Here is a 22,875-nt window from a genome sequence, read left to right as displayed (position 1 = left end):
TGATCCAACCATTTTGGAGAGCAATTTGGAACTACACCCAAAGGGCTATAAAAATGTGCATACCCTTTGATCCAACAATACCACTTCTAGATCTATATCCCAAAGAGATCATAAAAGTGGGAAAAGGACCCACATGTACAAAAGTATTCATAGCAGCTCTTTTTGTGGTGGCAAAGAATTGGAAATTGAGAGGATGCCCATCAATTGGGGAATGGCTGAACAAGTTGTGCTATATGAATGTAATGGAATACTGTTGTGCTATAAGAAATGATGAACAGGCTGACTTCAGAAAAACCTGGAAAGACTTGTATGGTCTGATGCTGAGTGAAGTGAGCAGAACCAAGAGAACGTTGTACACAATAACAGCCACGTTGTACATGATAACAGCCACGTTGTGCGATGACTAATACTGATAAACTTAACCCTTCCCAGCAATACAAGGATCTAAGACATCTCCAAAGGCCTCATGATGGAAAATGATGTCCACATCCAAAGAAAGAACTATGGAATTTGAATGCAGATCGAAGCACACTATTTGCTATATTTTTTTTCTCTTCTGTTTTGTTTCCTCTTGTTGGTGGTTCCTCCTATTGGTTCTAATTCTTACTTACAACATCACTAATGTGAAAATATGTTTAATAGGAATGTATATGTATAGCCTATATCAGATTTTGCGCCATCTTGGGGAGGGTGGTGGGGAGGGAGAGAAAAATTTTAAACTCAAAATCATATGGAAGTGATTGTTGATAAATCAAAATAATAAAAAAAGAAAATAGCTTTTGATATTAGAGATTTAATAATGAAATGAAATTAGCTGAAAATAATAGAAATTAAGGCACAGAGGTAAGCACTGTAGAAATAGTTATTAGTAACAGCATCCAGAATAGAAATTAAGCTCTTCATCACTTCATATTCATTGTCTTTATGTCAAAACATAGGGAGTCTAAAGAAAGAATTCAGATATAAGATCCTGAAAATATCCCCTAAAAGGGAATTTACTAATTGTAAGTTTCTGAGTAGAAAAAGGACTGGATCTGCAAGATGACAACCAAAAAATTAATATATAAAGATTACCTGTTATAATTCTGATATGCTGTTAATTGTAGTGTCAGTCCTAGCAACTTAAGAAAACTTCAGCTATGTACAAAATCTTATTTAATTGGAGATCCACTGTAGTTATGTCTTCTTATAGTACTTGAAAAAAGTTATAAAAGTGTAGCCTTGTAAGGATAGTCTTTCAGTGTTTAGGCATGAGTACAATTGCAGAATATTTAACTTTTCCTGCAAACCTTCATGTTTATATTGGGTTTTTTTTTTCTTAATGGAGGCTACTTTTTAGGGATATTGCCAATTTTAGAACTAATTCCCCAGTTGCTGTACTGTCTTAGTGAATATACAAATCAACCACCTATTCTTTTCTTGGTTATCAAAAAGCGTTTTTTAGGCACTTTTCTGTGTAACTGTCAGAATAGATCAGAATCATATACTTCCCAAACCCCAAAGCCTTGAAAAACTTTAGTTCCCTATTTATACTGAAGAAACAGATCTTTCTTCAATCCTTTTGTCTATTGGCTACTAATTACATTACTTTTAAATATTTTTGATGTAATTTTTAAAGCATTGTCACCTTATATGCATTTGCAACTCTTTCTGTAGCATAATGCAGAGAATCTTGGACTTGGAGTCAGAAGAAACTTGTGTTAGAATCCCACCTCTGACACTTACTGTCTTACCACTGCCAAGTCACTTTATCTCCATAAACCCTAGTGTCTTTTCTTTCTAACATAAGGATAATAGGAGGGGTTCTACTGGCTACAAGAATCTGTAGTATTTGGATCCTTGCTATTTAACATTTTCATCAATGATTTGGATAAAAGAATAAACATTCCTATCAAATCTTTGGATGACATAAAGCTAGGAGGGATAGCTTTGTTGTTTTCAGTTGTTTCAATTGTGTCTGACTCCTGGTGACCCCATTTGGGGTTTTCTTAGCAAAGAAACTGGAATTGCCATGTATATATAATGATTTCTACTTCAGTTAAAGAAAAAATCAACTTTAGAAGTGTAAGATGGAGCCAATATGACTGAACAGCTTTTTCTAGAAAACTTCTTGGGTATGTAATTTCTCAGTATCTTCAACTCCTGATTTTCACTTCAGCCAAAACACAAGAAAAGTCGCATCCTTGATCTCACTGTCTACCACCTAGCCAGTTTAATGATCAAGAGTTCTAAAATTCCTTTATCTAACCATTTTGACTTATTAGACCCTTGGCTCTGGGGCAGAGGATTTTGGTTCAAATTCATCCTTTAAATGCTTTCTACCTGTGTACCCTTGGACAGGAGTGGACCTTTGGACCTGTTAGAGATCTATTAAATGAGGAGCTAATACAAGATAGCCTTTGAGGTTCTTTCTTAGGTGTGTTATTGTCCTCTATTCTTGAATTTGTCTCCTTATTGTTGCTCACTGTTTTGCCTAACCTTAGATCACTCACACTATCTGATTGACTTTTATTTATGTGCTGCTGAATGGTGCTAAAAAAAAAAAGTACACAACAAAGTTGACTAAATATGCTACAGATTTATGCTATTTATCTTCAATTGGGCTGACAATGTAATAAGACAATCCTTTTAGCGATTCTTTAAAATTTCATTATTTATTTATTTTTAACATTCTCTTTAAATTTTGAGTTCCAGATTCTCTCCCTCCTTCTTTCCCTCCCACTTCTCTCCCCCACTGAGAAGGCAAATAGTACGATATCAATTAAACATGAGAAATTATGAAAACAATATTTCCACTTTAGCCATATTGCAAAAAAAAGAAAAAAGAAAATGAGAAAATGAGAAAATTCTACTTCAATTTGCACTCAGTGTTCACTGATTCTTTCTCTAGTGGTGGATAACAATTTTTCATCATGAGTCCTTTGGAATTGTCTTGAATCATTGTATTGATCAGACTAGTCAAGGCTTTCATAGTTGATCATCATTACAACATTGCTATTAATTATGCACAGTGAAATCCTGGTTATTCTCATGTCACTTTGCATCAGTTCATATAGGTCATGTTTTTTTCTGAAATCACCCCCCTCATCGTTTCTTATAGCACAATAGTACTCCATTACAATCATATGCCACAACTTGTCCAGCCATACCCCAGTATGATGAGCATCCCCTCAAATTCTAATTCTTTGTCACCACAAAAAGAGCTGCTATAATTAAATATTTTTGTACCTATAAGTCTTTTCCCTTTTTCTTTGATCTTTTTGTGGATACAGACCTAGTAGTGGTATTGCTGAATCAAAGGGTATGCAGTTTATGCCATAGTTCCAGATTGTTCTCTGGAATGGTTGGCCCGGTTCACTATTCCACCAGCAGTTCTTTAATGTACCTATTTTCCTTCATCTTCTCCAGCATTTGTCATTTCTGACAGGTGTGAGGTGGTATCTCAGAGTTACTTTAATTTGCCTTTCTCTAATCAATAGTAACTTAGAGCATTTTTTTCATATGGCTATAATTTTGATTTCTTCCTTCTGAAAAATGCCTGTTCATACATATCCTTTGGCTGTTTATCAACTGGGGAATGACTTTTCTATAAATTTGACTCAATTCCCTATGTATTTGAGAAATGAGGCCTTTATCAGAGAAACTTGCCATAATTTTTTTTGTTACTTCATTGTCTATGGTGCCTTTTAGCATAATGTAGTTTCCTTGCTTATCTCTTTCAGTTAGGTCTCTTTTTGCTTTTGCTTTGTCTGAGATCATGATTGTCACTCCTGTTCCCTTCACTTCAGCTGAAGCATAATGCACTCTACTCCACCCCTTCATTTCAACTCTGTGTGTCTTTCTGTCCCAAGTATGTCTGTTGTACACGATGTATTGTTGGATTCTGATTTCTAATCTATTTCACTCTCTGCTTTCATTTTATGGGTTAGCTCATTCCATTTACATTCACGGATACAATCACTGTTTTTTTCTCTATCCCATTTTCCTGTTTCTTTTTTTTTTATCCTGTCCCTCATCAAAAGTTTGTTTTGTTTCTGACCGTTGCCTCCCCTGATCCACCCTCCCTTTTATTTCCCCCCCCCCATAAATCTTATTCCCGTACCCTCTTTTAACCTCCCTATTGGGTCAGATAAATTTCTATATTCAACTGAGTGTGAGTATGTGTGTGTATCTTCCCTCTTTGAACCAAATCTGATGAGAATAAAGTTCAAACATAGCTCACGACCCTTTTCCTCATTTCCCTCTCCACAATAAAAGTTCTTCCTTGTGTGACCCTTTATGTAAGAAAATTTGCCATTTACCTCTCCCTTCCCTCTTCACCCAGTGCATCCCTCTTTCTCACCCCTTCATTTTTTGTTTTTTGAGATCATCCCAATATAATCAGCTCCCACCCTTGCCCTCTGTCCATGCAGATTCTTTCTAACTGCCCTAATAATGATAAAGTTCTTAAAAATTATATGTATCATCTTCCCATATAAGAATGTAAACAGTTTAACTCCATTGAGTCCCTTATGATTACTCTTTCATGTTTATCTTTTTATGCCTCCCTTGAATCTTATACTCAAGTGTCAAATTTTCTATTCAGCTCTGGTCTTTCCATCAGAAATGCTTGGAAGTCCTGTTTCATTAAATAGCCATCCCCCCCACCCCCCAAAGGATTATACTCAAGTTTTGGTGGGTAGATTATTCTTGGTTGTAATCCTACCTCCTTTGCCCTCTGGAATACCATATTTCAAGCCCTCTGCTCCTTTAATGTTGAATCTACTAAATCTTGTATGATCCTATGGCTCCACAATATTTGAATTTTTTCTTTCTGGCTACTTGCAACATTTTCTCATTGACCTGGGACCTCTGGAATTTGGTTATAATGTTCCTGGTTGTTTTCATTTGGGCATCTCTTTCAGGAGGTGATTAGTGGATTCTTTCAATTTCTACTTTACCTTCTGGTTCTAAGCTACTGGGGCAGTTTTCCTTTATAATATCTTGAAGTATGTCTAAGCTCTTTTTTTTTGATCATGGCTTTCAGGTAGTCCGATAATTCTTAAATTATCTCTTGTTGATTTATTTTCCAGGTCACTTTTTTTCAATATTTCACATTTTCTTCAATTTTTTCAGTCTTCTTTGTTTTATTGTTTCTTTGTGTCTCATGAAGTCATTAGCATCTATTTGCCCTACCCAGACTCACACAGCTAGTATGTGTTATGATGTTTGTGTCTGAGGCTAGATTTGAACTCAGGTTCATCTGGCTCCAGGGCTGGTGCTCTATCTACTGCTTCACTTAGCTGCCCCAAGGAGTTATTTTCTTAAAGAATTCTCTTCTATGAATTTTTGTACCTTTTTCATTTGGCCTATTCTGTTTTTGTGGTTTTTTTTTTTTTTGCCTATTCTGTTTTTAAAAGAATTTTTTTCTTCGGGGAAGGGAAAGACGAAGGAAGGAGCTGCTTTGCCCAACTAGAACTGGTCAGTTGGGTTCCCAGTGCGCAGCTCAGACTATGCACAGGCTGTTGTTTGTCCTTCATTCTCAAAGACATCAGGAAGGTGATGCCATGACTTGCAAGTGAATTGGATTTTAAGTGAGGGAGGGCTGTGCAATCACTTTCTCTTCTGAAAACCTTGAGTCATCTGGGTCCAGTGGCAAGATATAGATCAGCAGGACTGGAGATGGCCCCCAGCTTCCTTCAAGACTCAGCTCAAATACCACCCTCTGCTGGAGACCTTTCATTTCCTCTCCTGTCCTTTCCTCAGGAACCTTCCATTTATCTTGTGCATAGTTATTTGCTTGTTTTTTCCCTCATTAGAATGTTAGCTCCTAGAAATTTGAGGCAGTGTTTTTGCCTTTCTTTGTATTATTAGGGTTTAGCACAATGCTGGTACATATTAAATTTGGTAAAAGCTTGACTGACCTCAAAGTTGTGAGGACTAAATATATACACACAGAGAACAATGTATTTTATCAAGCCTGTTTTAAAGATATTTTCAAAAAATGGGCCACATGCTTGTCTTAACAAAAGACAAGCTGAAGTTAATTTTAGAGGTGGGTAGAAAGGGGAGGGGGAAAATAAAGTATAATGTCAGGGTAAAGGCCTTTATTGGAACAAGCTGAGTGGGGTTGCAGATTTCTAAACAGGGGGCTGCTAAAGCAAGAAAAAAATTTATTTGGGGGAAACCAGTCTTGCTTTTTTGTAAAAATTAGGGATAGTAGTGATGGTAAGAGGCCAAAGTGGCCAGATGAATCAAAAAGTTAAAAGTCTACTTGAATTTTTCCTGGTCTGGAAGGTCTTTTGTGAGCAGGAAAAAAGAGGGCAGACATTCTGTCAGATCCTGATGGGAACTGGGCTCCACCAAGCAGAAGTACCAGTGGAGCAAATAAGGTAGTGCCTTAGAGATAATTTTGAGGAGTGTCATAGAAGGACCCACATCATTAGTCACTAGAAGAGACTCATTCTCTTAGCACCAGAGTCTGCTAGAAGTAGCAGAGAAGGAAAATGGAAGTGGAGGAAGGAAGGAGTAGCACTGGTAGCAAATGCTACAAACAGGAGTCCCCAGGGACTGAGAAAGCTGATTGAGTCCTGAGAGTTGCTGACACATTAGAGTAGGCCTGAACACTTCCAGAGCATCCTATACACATTCATATATGTGATGGCCCTTTAAAGTTTATAAAGCCCTTTCCTCATAAAAAAAAAAAACCATGAAGTAGACAGTGCAAGTATGACCCATTTTACAGATGAGGAAATTTAATTATTTATTTTTAGTTTTCAACATTCACTTCCACAAGATTTTGAGTTCCAAATTTTCTCCCCATCTCCCCACCCCAAGATGGCATGCATTTAATATCGCTTCCCCTGATCTGCCCTCCCTTCTATCACCCCCCCATCCCCTTCCCCTTCTATCTAACTGTAAGGCAGGACAGATTTCTATACCCCACTGCATGTATATCTTATTCCCCAGTAAAATGTGAAAACAATTTTTAACAATTGATTTCAAAACTTTGGATTCCGGGGCGGCTGGGTGGCGCAGTGGACAGAGCACCAGCCCTTAAGTAAGGAGGACCTGAGTTCAAATCTGCCCTCTGACCAAACACTTGGCACTTACTAGCTGTGTGACCCTGGGCAAGTCACTTAACCCCAACTGCCTAAAAAACAAAAAAACTTTGGATTCCAAATTCTCTCCCTTCCTCCCTCCCCATCCACCCTCATTGAGATGGCAAGCAACTCGACACAGGTTATACATGTGTCGTCATGCAAAACACTTCCATAATAGCCAATTTGTGAAAAACTATTTCCCTTCATCCTATCCCCCCCCACCCCTTTTATTCTATTCGATGAGGAAACTTACTAAGAAACTAATGTGCTCGTGGCCCCAAAGCCGGTTCGGTGGCAGTGAAAAGTGGAGCCCAAGATGTTACCTACTGAGAGAAATAGCCCAGGCTTTCCAGTAGAAGTTGTGCAATTGTTTCTCAGCCATTCTAGGGGTTGCTATCAGTGACAAGAAGGGGACTGCGTCTGTAGAGGAAACTGAGGAGGGATTTCTCCTGGCTCTGAGCTCTTTTTGCTTCCCAAAGAATTTTCCACCCGCTCGAGGACACCGGAAGGATACAGGTTCCGTACGGAAGTCCCGCCCTCCCAAATCAGCCGCTCAGGGAGTCTGGCCACTAAGAGCGTGAAGAGAGCGGACGTGACGTTTACACTTCTCCCACTTCCGTGGCCTCTCTAGCTTTCACACTCCAGCCCACCTCGGTGGTGCGGGGTGGGCGGCTCCTCTGTCAAGAACCTTTACTAGGGGCCCGGAAGTACGTCATAGTTCAGAGGTCACCAGGAACTGTCATGGCAGCGCTGTGCTGGAGCCGGGGGGTGGCCGCCCAAGGCCGTTTCTCGCGACTTCATCTCTCAGTCCATCGATGTCACAATGTCGGTGCCAGCACGGAGAATGAGAGCGGGAGTCCTTCCCCAAAGGAGCCGGAAAAACGGTTGGGAGGCTTCGCTAGCGCTTTGGAACGCCATACGAAGTTGCAGCAGGAGGCGGAGCCCCAGCAGGTGAGCGGCAGCCGTCTGGCCAATCCCTAGAGCGGCGCCTCGGTGACGCATGCGAGTTTTGCGCGGGGCGGAGCCTCGGCTAGGGGGCGGAGAGGAGAGATCCTGGAGGCGGAGTTAAAGTTTCCTGGATCCCACGTGCTCGTGTTGGTAGGCAGCGTCTGTGCCGGTATGGAGACGTAGCCCAAGTGTTCGGTTTCGGAAGGAAGGGGGAGCTCCAATGCCAGCAAACAGATGAAAACTTCTGTACCAAGGCAGTTCGTCTTTTCTTGGCGGCTAGGTGACACACACAGTGACTAGAGTGCTAGACTTGGAGTTGCAGTCAGGAAGACCTGAGTTAGAATTCTGCCTGCCGTCTTATCCGTGGCAAGTCACTTAATCGCTCTCCCAGCCTCGGTTTTCTCAACTGTTAAAGGGGAAAATAATAGCATCTCCTTCATGAGGCTGTTGTGGGCATCAGATGTGAAAACATACATGCGGAGCTTTGCAAACCTTAAAGCGCTTTATAACTGCAAGCTCATATTATCATACTCTTCTCTTCCTCCACAAATCCCAGACTAAAATATGGTATGAAAGCCGCATTCAGGCTCCTGGAAAGATACTCTTCACATCCCGAAAATGGTTTTAAAAACCTCATTGCAGAATCAAAGAAAATAGGGATTCCTGCAGTTTTAATCACAGTGAGACATGGTGGCTAGAATGCTGGCCATGACGTCAGGAAAACTACGTATAATCCTACCAGATAAAGGATTCTTGGGCAAGTCATTTAATCCTCTTTAGCCTCAGTTTCCATCATCAGTAAAATGTTAATAATAATCCCAGAAGTTCTTGTGAGGATCAAATGAGATGAGTAAAGTGCTGGACAAACTAATTTATTTTTATAAAAGTTGAGAGGCCTAGTCCTTGAGAGATTAATCTTTGAGGACCCAGGATTTTTCCTAATTCTAAATTTATGACTTGTTGAGTTTTCACTTTTCTAGTACCTTGTGATTGACAGGAGAGAGGGTGATTGTTTTTAGATGACATTGGATTTGCTAGGTCCATAGCTGCTTTCTGTGGACAATACTTTGGAAAACAATGTTTTATTAAATGTAGAGCAGGTCAAATGTGACTATATATGCTTTCCACTTGGCACCATTGAGGGGAGGAGGGGAAGGAAAGATGATTATGTTCCTGGATTAATTGGGAGAACACTGAATCAGGAGTTTTGGTGACCATAGATTTTTTTTTGGTTGGTTGTTTTTGTTTTTTTTTTTTTTTTTTTTGGTTAGGCAGTGGGGTTAAGTGACTTGCCCAGGGTCTCACAGCCAGTAAGTATTATATGTGTCAGAGGCTGGATTTGAATTCAGGTCCTTCTGAATCCAGGACCGGTGCTCTATCCACTGCACCACCTAGTTGCCCCATAGGTGACCATAGTTTTTGTATGACTTTGTCACTAACTGGCTTTGTGAACCTAGGAAAATCATTTTCCCTGTTCAGGACCTTAATTTCCAGTAAATTGAGGTTTTGGAGTAGATGATTCTCTATTTTCTTTCCAGCTTTACATTTGTATTTTAGAAATGGCCATGCTCTTGTATTCCAGGCCTCCTATCTGAGGTGGAAGAAAGGTGGACTGATGTCTAGTTGGCTTTTCTTTCTTTGCTCCCTGCTTCTTGTTTGGTTAGATTTCAGATAAGAATGAAGACTTAGGGCAGCTAAGTGGCATAGTGGATAGAGCGCCGGCCCTGGAATCAGGAGGACCAGAGTTCAAATCTGGCCTCAGACACATAACACTTACTGTGTGACCCTGGGCAAGTCATTTAACCCCATTGCCTAGACAAAAAACAAACCAAAACCAAAACAAACAAAAAAAAAGAATTGTTAAGGGGCAGTGAGGTGGCGCAGTGGATAGAGCACCCGCTTTGAGGTCAGGAGGATCTGAATTCAAATCTGACCTCAGACCAAACACTTGACTAGCTGTGTGACCCTGGGTAAGTCATTTAACCCCAATTGCCTAAAAAATAAATAAATAAATAAAGAAGGAAAACTTTCTTTTGAAATTAGTTTATTAATAGGTGAATTACCATAAATTATAATTAGCATCCTTTAGAAATAACTCAGTAGTTTTTTTTTAGATGAAATAATTCAAATTTATACTTAATGGACTTTTAGAAATATCTTTTGTTAAAATTCTTCTCATATATCTCATTGTGGAGTGGCTATGACCCTATGTTTTCATTGGAATATCATAGGATCACAGATTGTGAGGTAGAGAGGATCACTGAGGTTATAGGGTGCAACTCCTCTTTTTAGGAGTTTTTTTTTTTTTTGCAGTAGAGGAAACTGAGGCTTAGTGGGGTTAAGTATCTGGCTTGTCCATGGTCGCACAAGTCGTAGGTGTCTGATGGAAGATTTGAACCATAGTGTTTCTGACTCTAAATTCAACACAATAGCCATTATTCTATTCTAGAAAACTGATATGTATAGGCTGACTCAGTGAGGGCCTATTGTCTGAGGACCAACCTAACTTAACCAGTAGAGTCTCAGATTCAAGAACGGTTGGTTACCAGTGATGAATTTTGGGGGGGTATACTTGCTTATTATTTTGGGAGCATCTTGGTGTTAGGCTTCCCTCTGCCATTTTCTGGAACATCCTCTTTACCATCTGTTATGTAGCCAGCTTCCATTAAAGTGTGCTTCAATTTTTCTGAGTTTTCCATTCGTTTTAGCAGCTTCTTGACTTATTCTTCATAATCTGTCTTGACTACAATCACATCCATGCTAGGTTAGTGTAAAAATGGGGCATGATTCTTTTCAGAAAGATTCCTGGCTTTGCAGGAAAGCTTTGCTTTTGCAAGCACCAGCACTTAGCAGAGGGTCTGGCTCATAGTAGCACTTAATAAATGTTTATTGATTGGTTAATGTAAGAGTTTAAGAAAGATAGTTGCCTTCTTCACTTGTACATTGGAAAGAACAAGTTGATTTCCAAGAGCCAGTGTACTCCCTAGGGTGAACACACAAGGCGGTGTGGTATAGTGAATACAGTGGCAGCCCAGAAGCCTGGAAACCTGGATTCAAGACCTATCTCTGACTCATACTGGCTCTGTGACCCAGGGCTAGCCATTTAATCTTTCTGTGCTCTAGGTAGCTCTCTAAGATTATAATGTAAGTTGCAAAGAAGGTACTGACCTACACAGATAGAGTGAGGTTCCCCTGCAGGGAGTGCCCCGAGTCAATGAAGTCACAGGTCCAGTACCTGTTGCTTTCAGGCTGACTCATGGATATTGTCTGTTGAAGTGTAGAAGTGTTAGATTCTGCAGCGGTGTTCACGCTGTTAGCAAAGCTCTGAAGTTTTGATGTTGGTAGATTGATTTCTCTCAATTTAAAAATTTGTAGCTTTTAATTTTCAGTTTCTGGTTTCATTCAGCCAAGGAAGTAGTTGAGTAGTTTTGCTACATGTCGAAACAGATAGAATTCTCTTAATTAAAATCATGGATTTTTTTTTAATCAAACCTCAGAATTCCTGGAAAAAGAAGATGTGTCTTTGGAATGATTTGTAGAAAGTTCTTTCTATAGAATGTCTTAAAATAATAATAGTGATGATGCTTACATCAGTGCTGCAAGACCTTTGCTTTCTTGATTGGCATACGCCACCCAACAGATTGCAGTCCCTCTATGTTTTCATCAGCTGCCGTGCCCACTAAAGTGTATTACTTAATGGGCAAACTTGTGTTGAGGAGTCTAGCTTCACAGAGAGATAGATCTCTGACAGCAGACACACTGTTAGCCACAGGCTATACACTGAAAGCCTTTTCAGCTTGTGGAGATCTGCTACAGCTTCTGCTTTTCTAGCAATTAGAGAGAGCCCAAGTAAGAACTTTGTAGGGAAACTAATTATTTTTGACATTTCTAAATGACATCTCTGAACCCTTCCAGCTCTAAATCTGTGGTTTATAAGGCACTGTGAAGTTTATGCACATGTTTATAGTGCACATGCCTTAATTATTGTATTTGATTGCTTAGCCAATAATTGAGCTTTGAAAAAGCAGGATGAAGAGGAAAAGTACTGTAGGACTGGAGACAAAGATGGCTTTAGTTTCTTATTTTTTTATTTTTAAACATGTAAGTTTTAAAAAAAAATCATGACTTTTGTTTTTATACCACAATCATTCCATTTTTTTCCCCTACCAAAAAAAACCCAAACTCAAACCATTGAACTTTCCCTTCTCTTTTCCTCTTGTCTACACAGTTTATTGTTAAAGGGGAGCTGTGGGGGACAAGGGAGTCACAAGGAGGTAACCTCTCCTCCACTACAATGTGGTCAGAGCCCCCAAAACACGGCAATCCCACCCACCTCTCATGCCAACTCTTGAGCAACCCTGATCTGGCCCCTATTAGAATTAATATAACCAAGCAGCCTTAGGTCTCTCCCTGCGCCTGCTTGTGGCTCCAGCCTTGTTCCCAGTGCTTTACTGATGCTCCTCACCTCCCGCTTCTTCTCTATCCTCTGGACATCCCCATTGCAATCTTAGGGCCTTTGCTGACCCTGAACACCCAAAAAGCTGTGACTCATGTACCCATTCCTATTAGGGGGTCCACCAGATACCCTTATTATAGTACATCCTCAGATAGAAAAGAAGAATCTGAGCTGAGATGCAGTAACCCGTCTTCCATTCCTGGATTAAGGAATAGCACGCATTCTCCAAGGCTTCCTCCAAAATAGAGGCAATCCAGGAGTGAGAAGTCAGGGGTCTAGGTACCTAAGAGACATTAGGATCTTTTTTTCAGGGTCTGAGGAGACAGGTCATAGTTTAGAAGTCAAGGTTAGGGTGGCACCAAAAAGTCAAAGTCATCTCCCTGCAGAATCTTACTTCTCTCTTTTGTTCTGTCTTTAGCTTATCACCCTTACATACCCCTCTGGGTAAGAACAGGGGCTTTAGGTAATAGGGAAGTAAGGACCAGGCCCTAGATTCACAAGGTTAGGGGCACAATGATATCTTGATACTGTTGCACCAGCTCTGAGTGACCAGACAACTCTTCCTGCCTAAAGAGGTGTCCGTGGATTATCTCAGACATAGAGGAAGTGAGGCCAGTTCACTTGTGGGCAGCTCAGTCCATCCAGCTCTTAGCATAGGGATCGGTGTTGATCAAAACAAAGCCTTCCACTCTGTCTGGGTGTGAAAGCATATCAAGACAGGATAAAAGGTCTAACTCCAATCACAACTCCAGTTATGGTGGAAAAGTATAAGCATTGCAGGATACAAAGGATCATATCTGCAAACTGGTCCACAGATGGATGCTGGTTCCCTCAAGGGAATACAGGTGCCTCTTCCTCCAAGGGTCAAGGGCATCCACGTGAACTCAAACAAAGTTCTTAATAATTTCCTGTTTGTCTCTGAACTGAAACAATGCCTGGAAGTGAGTCTTATACTCGAATCCTACCTTATAGTAGGTGAAGATTACTGGATATGTGGGTTGGGGAATGCCAGAGATAGTGAAAGTGACCAAGCCATAGTGGGTCTGCACAGAATGCATCTTGGCAGCTTCAGGAGTCTGTCCCAGTAACTGTGGCTGCTGCTTCTTAGTGATCTGCACCTCCTATAACTAACTCTGCTGTGGTGGCTGGATTCTTATTGGTTGGATACAGTGGGGTTTAGGGTGAGTGTTCTCAATCCTCTCAGTCCTCGTTTCTCTCTCTCTTGCTTCCATCCTTGCAGCCTCAAGTTTATGACAGCTCTGCTGTTACTTCCCTCAAAGAATAATAGTTAAGTAAAACAGTAAAAACAGAAGGACCATATCTGTCAGTATATGAAACATTTAGCATCCTAGTACTTTCCCTCCTTAGAGAAGGAAAGTATGTTTCATTGTTTGTAACCAGCATTAATCATTACATTTAATCTAAGTTCAGCTACCTTTTTAGTGTCTTTATAGTTGGTATGTGTTATGTTCCTAGTTCTTTTTCACTCTCTATCTGTTCTTGTAAAACTTACCATGTTTCTTAAATTCCTTATATTTCATGCGTAGTGAACTCTTAATAAATGCCGTTTTATTCATACATTTATTGTGACACAACAGTGCTCACTTATATTCACCCACTACAATTTGTTCATTCATTCCCATTTTGATGGACACCTACTTTTATTTCATTGTTGTTTCCAAAAAGTTGCTGCTATGAATATTTTCATATATATGTATATGAGTCTGTGACCTCCTTGGGAGACATGTCCAGTGGTAGGATATTGTGGTAAATGGTATGAATAGTTCAATAACTCTTTTCTTCACAATTAAAAACTTTTCCAGAAGGTCGGGATCAATTCACAGTGCAACCAGTGGTACATTATTATGTACCATGGCCCTTCCAACACTGGTTTTTCCCATTTTTTATCATCTTTGTCATTTTGTTGTGTGTGAGGGAGAACTACAGATCTGTTTTATTTGCATTTTTTATGTTGTTGATTTGAAACATCTTTTTTCCTAAGTAGTTGCTGATGGGAAGGAAGCCTTTCCTGATCCTCTTAGTTGTTAGTGGTATCTCTCACCTCTTCTTCCCAGTTATTATATATATAAATACAAACATGCATATATTTGTGTAAATATGCATATATACATATGTTTGTATACATATCCATACACATATATATGTATAATTCCAGGAGAAATGCCAGGAGCAGAATAGAAGTCTCTACGCAATGTTTGTCAATCTAATGAAGGCCTTTGATACTGTTGGTCATGAAGGCTTGTGGGAAATTATGGGAAAATTTGGTTGTCTGTAGAAGTTCATCAGTATTGTATGTCAGTTTCATGATGGCATGCTTGCCTGGGTTCTGGATAATGTACAGTGCTCTCCCTTTTTCCCAGTTACCAGTGGAGTGAAGCAAAGCTGTGTGCTTGCTCCCATGGTTTTTTAGTGTGGTGTTTTCTGCAGTGTTGTTAGACACCTTCAGTAAGGACGAAAACAGCATCAAGGCCAGCTGCCGCACTGATGGTATATTATTTAACTTGGAGGCTACAAGACAACACTAAAGTGGAAAGAGAGTTGGTACATGATTTTTGGTTCGTGGATGATTGTGCACTCAATGTAGGTTGAGATTCCACAAAGTGTGGATCAGTTGATTCTCTGCTGCTTGTGTTAATTTTAGCCTGACAGTTAACACCAAGAAAACAGAGGTTCTCCACCAGCCTGCATCACACCATCCTTATATGGAACCATTGGTTATGACAAATGAAGAAATTTTGAATGCTGTGGATAATTACTTACCTTGGCAGTATACTTTCCAGGGATATCCACTTAGATGATAAGATTGACGTATGCATTGCCAGAGCTAGCCCAGTGTTTGGGAGGTTTGTAGGGAAAATGTGGGAGAAGAGAGATACTAGACTGCCTACCAAACTGAAGGCCTACAGAGCCATTGTACTGTAGGCTTTGTACAGTACAGTGTGCACATTGTCTCATTGTCATATGCCTATGAAACCTGGACAGTGTACCAGTACCATTCCAGGAAACTGAATTGCTTCCGTTTGAATTGTCTTAGGAAGATTTTGAAGATCGCCTGGCAGGATAAGATAATGGGCACTAAGGAACTTTCTCGAGCTGAACTGCCAAGCATTCAAACTGTACTACAGAGAGCGCAACTCTGATGGGCTGGCCATGTTGTTCAAATGCTAAAAGTACATTTGCCTAAAAGACTGTTTTATAGAGAACTCACATAAGGCAGGCACTTACGTGGTAGTCAGAAGAAGCGATACAAGGACACTCTTAAGGTCTTACTGAAGAACTCTGGAATCAATTGTGACACATGAGAGACACTGGCACAGGACCACCCAGCATGGCCTGCCTGCCTCAAAGAAGGCACTGTGCTCTATGAGTGAAGCAGAATTCCAGTAGCTCAAAAGAAACATGAGATGTGCAAATTTAGAGAATCTACCCCAAATGTTCATGTGGGCTCTCTGTGCCTTGACCTGTGATAGAGCCTTCTGAGCTTGTGTTGGTCTGATCAGCCACACTATACCTTGACCCCAACATAGTGATGTTATTTTGGTTCTCTTTGAGAACGGACAACAAGTATATAAAATAGAGAGATATAGAAACCTCCTCTCCCCCCCATAATGTTTTTATTTTGTCCCTTGCAAAATTACCATCTTCTATTTGAGGCTCTTTCTGATCCCCTGACTGTCAATGCCTTTCTTCTGAAATTAACCTGAATTTACTTTGTCAATATTTTGTCTTTACCAATGTGTCCATGTTTCCCTGATAGAAAGTAAGCTGTTTGTGGTCTTAGACTCTGATTATTATCGTTGTATCTGCAGTGCCTCAAATAAAGTAAGTTTTTAAATTCTTTTTTAATTGATTGTCAGTCACCTTGCTTAGTAGATGATTATTGCATTGGATTGCAGTTTTTCTTTTGAAAGCTGCTTTTTCATCTTTGACTTCATATCTACTAGGGAATGACTCTTAGTCATGTATTTGTGTTAGTTCCTTATATATCTGAGATATTAGACTTTAATATGAAACATTTTGTACAAAGTTTTTTCCCCATTAAATTTTCTCTTTTTAGTGTAGTTGTATTGATTTTATTTGTATAAGCTTTCAAATTTTATAAACTTGAAGTTTTGTATCTTGTCTTTTGTGAACACTTCTATCTCTTGTTTGGTTATAAAATCTCTCCCTAACCATAATTCTGAATAGTACCTCTTTTTTTCCTAGATGTGTGACCCTGGGCAAGTCACAACCCCTGTCTTCCTCAGTTATATCAACTGTAAAATGGGGATAATAGCACCTACTTCACAGGATAATTGTGAGGATCAGGGAGACCAGTATCTGTAAAACACCTTGCACAGTACTTAGTACATAATAAATGCTTGTTTTCTTCCCCTTTTTCCCTTTATCCAATAATATTTTAAGATGATGTGATCTTTTATATTTATGTCACATACCCATTTGGACTAAAGACCATTTTGTATTTTTGTTTGATGATTTGCCATGACTAAAGAATTAATTACCTGGTGGCCAACATGTTAGTGATGAACCTCTTCATTCTTAGGCAGGTTACTCAGAAAGCAGTCATATTCTGTTGCCAGGACTATTCCTGGAGCTGTCTCCATCAAGGTCAGAGGGGAGGTGGTGGGTAAGGTGGTTGTGGTAGTTTGACTTGACTAGCACATGCTGCCTCTTGTCTCTCCCTCAAGGGAGCCTTGTTGCTTTAGCTTAATAGTAGTAGGCACTTAGTAAATTCTAGTTGACTGTCATATTTGCTTTTTATATCCCTATGTACATAGTAGGCACTTAAATTTATTGACTGCATTGGGTATAATAGGCAGTTAATCAACATTTGTTGAATTTAATTTAGTAAGAAAAATTATAATAGTAATAATACATTTTTAAGTGTTTGGAAGTTTATGAAACACTTTCAGGCAATATCTCATTTGGAAGATGAAATGTCTTCCTACCAGTTTTTGTCTTTTACCCTGAGGACTAAGAATGTTGAAAGGAAGCAAATGCAGTTTTGAGCACCCTATACTTTTTACCAAATGAGTCAGGGTTATTTTGGGGGTCTGTAAGAAATAATTAAAGAATAGGATTATTCTGATTCCATCTATCTGGTTCTCTTTATTACTTCCTATGTTTGGTAGGAATTACCCTTAAATGAATGATTTTGTGATAAATTGTCATCCATAACTAGTTAGGAAAGAAAAGGCTACTTGTAGAACTTGTATACCCAGCAACCAGCAGTGGTTTCAGGAGGGTAGAGTTGGAAAAGCAAATTCCTCAGATTTGTGTCTTGAGATGGGTCTCCACCAGATACCTGGTAATACAGGTAGTATAGAGGCCTGGATAACAGATCAGCTAGTGGAATGGTTAGTAGGGGATTGCATTATCACAGACTAGGTGGCAACCCCAAAGGTGGTTCTCCATAAGTTATCATTTAGCATTTATTAAGCACCCAGGCATTGTGCTAAGTTCTGGGGATTCAAAGAAAGGCAGAAAACACTTCCTATTCTCATGGAACTCACAGTCTCATAGGAAAGACAACACATAAACAATCATGTACAAATGAAATATATACAAGATAATCTGGAGATAGTCTTGAAGGAAAGGCATTAAGATTGAAGAGGACTGGGAAAGGCTTTTTGCAGAATATGGGACCATAGCTGAGACCTGAAGGAGGCCAGTAGGCAGAGATGAGGTGGGTATCATATGCTGATGGCACATGGCAATGCTTGATTGCCTCATGGGGCTCACAGCACCACAAATAGGATGACAGAGGCAACAAGGAATCACCAAGTTTCACTTTTAATTAAGAAAATATTCCATCTCTCAGTAACTTTTCTATGTTCTAGTTCCCAGAGCTTCCAGGGTAGTGATTGGCTTGGAAACCTTTTATCTGCATGGTCTCAAAAACTAGGGTGCTATAAAAAGCTACTTCTTTTGGGTCTAGATAAGCATTATCATAATCTTTAGAAATGTGGAGAACTCTTTCCAGCAGTTTAGGGGTATAAGTCATAATGGTAAAATTATAGTCCATTCTATGGATAAGGTGAGGAAATTGAACAATCAAAATATCCTAAGGAGTTTTCTTTATTTTCTTTTTTCCTTTGGTAAGGGAAGTGATTTTGAGGTAGGTCCCTTGTTGGAGTACAAAAGAAACTTTACTCTAAAGAGTGTACAACTTTTTCTTGTGATTCTATATATGAAGACTGACCTAATTGGGGCAGGGAAAAAGGGATCTTCGCAAGTATCCTAACAGTTGGAGAAATGTGGCAACTCTTACTAGTATAACTAATGTAAATGTGCATATTCACTATGTATAATGTAAGTGTGCATATTCACGAGTGTATGTTTCCTCTAGCAAGCATTATCAGTTCATTTACATTGATGGAAGAAAGCTAGCCATTGCAGTACAGAAATCTTAAATAGCAAATTTATCCTTACCTCACAGAAAGGAGTATAGAGATTCAAAAAGCAGACCTTGTGGAATACTTTGCTGTACTCATAACTTTTTTGGTTATTTATCATAAGTGGTAGAAATAGGCAGTGTTATGTTAATATATAAGGAGAAGGCTAAATTCTATGTTGGATGAAATGTACTGTGGCCGGTAACTTCATATCACCAGGAGGTGGAGACAGTTGAGTAAATAAATAGTATTCTTTAACAATTTCTTCTTTCTTCCAGTAGAGGGTACCATGTCTCTTTTCAGTATATTAAAAGTGGGTTTTCTGGGGAGTAATTATGATGCCATACCACAGAATATTTCAGTATTATAAAACCAAGAATAATATTTCATGGTTTTGATTTTCCTTTAAATATATGTTCATGTTTATATCTAGACTACTTATACTGTGTCTCGAATCCACAATTTTAAGAGGACTATTTATATAAGATTAGTATTCTTTGTTAACATATTGAAAATTGATCTTTTTCTTTATTGAACTTTTATTATAAATCATTACACCTTCCTTTTTAGATCAGATGTTTCAGTATTGGAGGAAAATCCTTTACATTTAAATGAATTAAATTCACATAACTACAGAGTTTACCACAATTTTGTTAAATCACTTTGTTTTTCTCAGAAAAACAAAGGCCTTAGGCCTTGCTATGCTATTCTTCAGTCTCCATAAGCAACTTTCAGATGTTATATTAATAAATGTTGCCACTAACATGACATTAAAAATGAATGTCATGGAACATTCGTTTTTAATCCATAGTATTAATGAATTGAATTCAACATTAATTATTGAATTAACTATAGAGTTATAACATGAATGAACCCTAATGCTGTTTTAAAATATGTTTAGTTGCACACTAAATAGTAAGATTCCTAGTATAGGACTAAAGGAAATAACCAGTTAACTTCAAAATAATAGAATGGATTGTGGTAGATAAAATTCTCAGAGGAAAGTATTTATTATAATTTCTAATATCCCTATGAAATAATACCTTAACACATATCATGGAGGAAAAGACCATGTTTTGTAAAATATTTTTGTTCTGTGGGTGGTCACAAATTCTGACTTTATATCCTGTCCTATCACTTCCCAAATTAGCATTTAGCTTCCAGTATTAGTGGTACAGGTCTTTTCATTTTATATTGGCATCTTCCTCCCTCTGTAATAACTTTAATTCTTCTTTTTAAAGGAACATGAGATTTTCCTTATTCATATTTGTATTATTAAGGTACATAAAACATACAGCAGGCTTATCTGTTTGCATTGAACATGGGAAAAGAAAAAAGAGTAATCAAATTTTGAGGTCACCTATCTTGGAATAAAATGAAAACTTTTTGGTTTGATATGGATTTTGCAATCCCCTTCCATATCCCTTTTAAAAAATTTAAAAGAGTTTTCTATTGTGATTGATTTCTAATAAATTTAAATCATGTGGAACTTAACTATACTTTTAACAACTCTCAAATACTCATATTCCAATGGCTCTTTGATATCACTGATGCTGGGTATTCATTCCCTCTAGTGACAAAGATCTCATTGCATTCGCTCTAATGCATGTCCTCCTGGACATGCCTCATTCTGGCAGCCTTTCTTGATTTTCCTTGCCAGACATCAGAAAGACACCATTAGAGCATGAGGGATGTCCATAAGTTAATGCTTTCTTCTCACCATATGAACAGCTCATCTTTTATTTCATTCATAGTAAGCTGTTTTAAAAAAATGGATAAAGAACCAGTGGTGAATATCATTGAAAGAAAAGGTTGTGAATTATATCAAATTCCAGAGAAATAAATAAAAATATATTTGAAGACTAAGTAAAATAGGACTTAAAATATGAGGAATTGGAATGCAATAATCAAAAGGCCAGGGGGAGGGGCTATATTAACATTTATAAACATTTTCATTTTTTGTTGTTTCAGTTCTTTCTGATTCTTTGTGACCCCATTTAAGGTTTTATTTGCAAAGATACTGTCTTTTACTTCTCCAACTCATTTTACAGATGAGGAAACTGAGGTAAACAGGGTTAAGTGATGTGCTCAGGGTCACACAGCTATTAAGTATCTGAGGTCAGATTTGAACTCAAGAAAATGAGTCTTCCTTACTCCAGGTCTAGCACTCTATTTGCTGTGCCACCTACCTGCCATTAGCATTTTTAAATTTTCTACTATATGCCAGGCTCTATGCTAAGCACTTTACAGATATCTCATTTGAAAAAAAAAAAGCAATTATTTACACTTTTTTGATATCATAATTCAGTGTAGGACTTATATTTCTATTTAATAACTATATGAACTTTGCTGTTTGTTATTTTGAAGCCTATTTTCATAATTTTGCTTATACTAATTGTGAGAAATAACTCATTTGGACTCAGGAGGAATTAAATTAAAAGCCCAATTTATTACGCAGTTGCAACTGCGATTGTCCTATGGACTAGGACACATTGTACCAAAGCAGGAGTTCACTATTTATCTCTAATCTCAGCCACAAAGTCCCTCCTCTGTTTTTTCTTTGGCTGAGTACTCCAGAGTGTACCACTTTCTGGTACGTCTATTACACATCTACTCCTTGACATGTCATCCCTCCATCATACATCCCATGTTCAGAAAATGGTGTCTTAGCCCCTTCAGGAGGTGGAGAGGCTAATACTCATAAGTCTATTAAGCATGTGCATTCTAAGCAAAGTTTAATCTTTGTCCTATTTACTAACTTCTATCAGCAAAACAAGATAAGACCAGCTTTATCCTATTTTGCCTAGTTACTTTTAGCAGTTTTTTCAATTTTATGGAATTTTTAGTTCTGATTAACTAACTTCTATCAGCAAAACATGAGACCTACTGTATCCCATTTTACTTAGTTACTTCTCTAGCTGTTTGCTCCAAATTTATGGGAACAAACATTTTCATTATATCTCTCACTAGTGGGTCTTTATGAGTTATTGATTTAATTTTTATTTTACTAAAGAGAACATGCCATTGATTTCACAGCACTTATATTCCTTTTTTGTGCTTATAATCAAATTTGTATTATAGTTATTTGTGTGCACATATCATTTCTATTGAGTTGTAAGCTTCAAGGCAGGCGCTGTGTTATTTATATTTGCATCTCTTACAGTGCCTAACACAAAGGAAGTCTTGCACACAATAGGTGCGTAATACATGTTTGAATGGATGAATATGTTTTTGTATCCCCACATGAATGAGTTCTCTTCAATAGTGCTGTTATATATTGATTCCCATAGAATGACTCATATCTTGTCAGAATATTGTGTCAACCTGCATATTAAATTCAGTTCAACAAGCATTTATGTGATCTTGTACTAGTCATTCTTCAGTGAGAGCTCTATACTCTACTGGTATTTCACTCACCCAGTGTGGCCAATCTGTGTCAAGTCTAATTGTTTTTACCTTCACAACATCTCTCATATGTGTGTGTATACATATATATATATATATATATATATATTTTTTTTTTTTTTCTTTACTGTCACAGCCTCCACCCTATTCCAGGCCCTCATCACTTCACATTTGTACTGTTGCAATAGCCTGCTAATTAATTGATTTTCTTGCCTTGGGTCTCTCCACTACAGGCTATCATCCACTCAGCTATGAAAGTAATTTTCTGAAATACGTTATACCTCTCCCCTTCCACCTACCAATAAACTCCAATGGTTCCCAGTCACCTCCAGGATCAACTATAGTGTTCTCTTGGACCCTGGCCCTTTCCTACATTTCCAGTCTTCTCATATCTCACTTCTCTCCATACCACCTATAGTCCACCTGCACTGGTCTTTACTATAGTGTTCTATTACACTCATGAGTGTAATTACAGTCATTATCATGACTCAAAACTTTCTCTCCTCCTTATCGTAACTTCCCTGGCCTCCTTTCAAACTCTTTTCTGTATGAGGTCTTTCCTGTTCTC

General features: G+C 38.4%; 1 protein-coding gene and 1 pseudogene across 1 annotated transcript in view; one reads left to right on the top strand and one right to left on the bottom strand.

The window, feature by feature from the left end:
* Positions 1–7,744: 7,744 nt before the first annotated feature.
* Positions 7,745–22,875, top strand: part of LOC114054062 (28S ribosomal protein S28, mitochondrial-like) — a 171,482-nt gene continuing 156,351 nt past the window's right edge. Inside the window, exon 1 of the mRNA XM_027877137.1 lies at positions 7,745–8,033. Coding sequence (XP_027732938.1) covers positions 7,824–8,033 — 210 coding nt within the window. The 5' untranslated portion in view covers positions 7,745–7,823. The remainder of the gene's footprint in view (positions 8,034–22,875) is intronic.
* The window catches only part of LOC114053808, a 32,508-nt pseudogene continuing 17,692 nt past the window's right edge, over positions 8,060–22,875 (bottom strand).

This window comes from Vombatus ursinus, unplaced genomic scaffold (assembly GCF_900497805.2).
Source record: "Vombatus ursinus unplaced genomic scaffold, bare-nosed wombat genome assembly UNPS02014812.1, whole genome shotgun sequence".
Classification (NCBI taxonomy): Eukaryota; Metazoa; Chordata; class Mammalia; order Diprotodontia; family Vombatidae; genus Vombatus; species Vombatus ursinus.
Note: the sequence above shows the minus strand (reverse complement) of the source record. Positions and strands in the feature narration are given on the sequence as shown.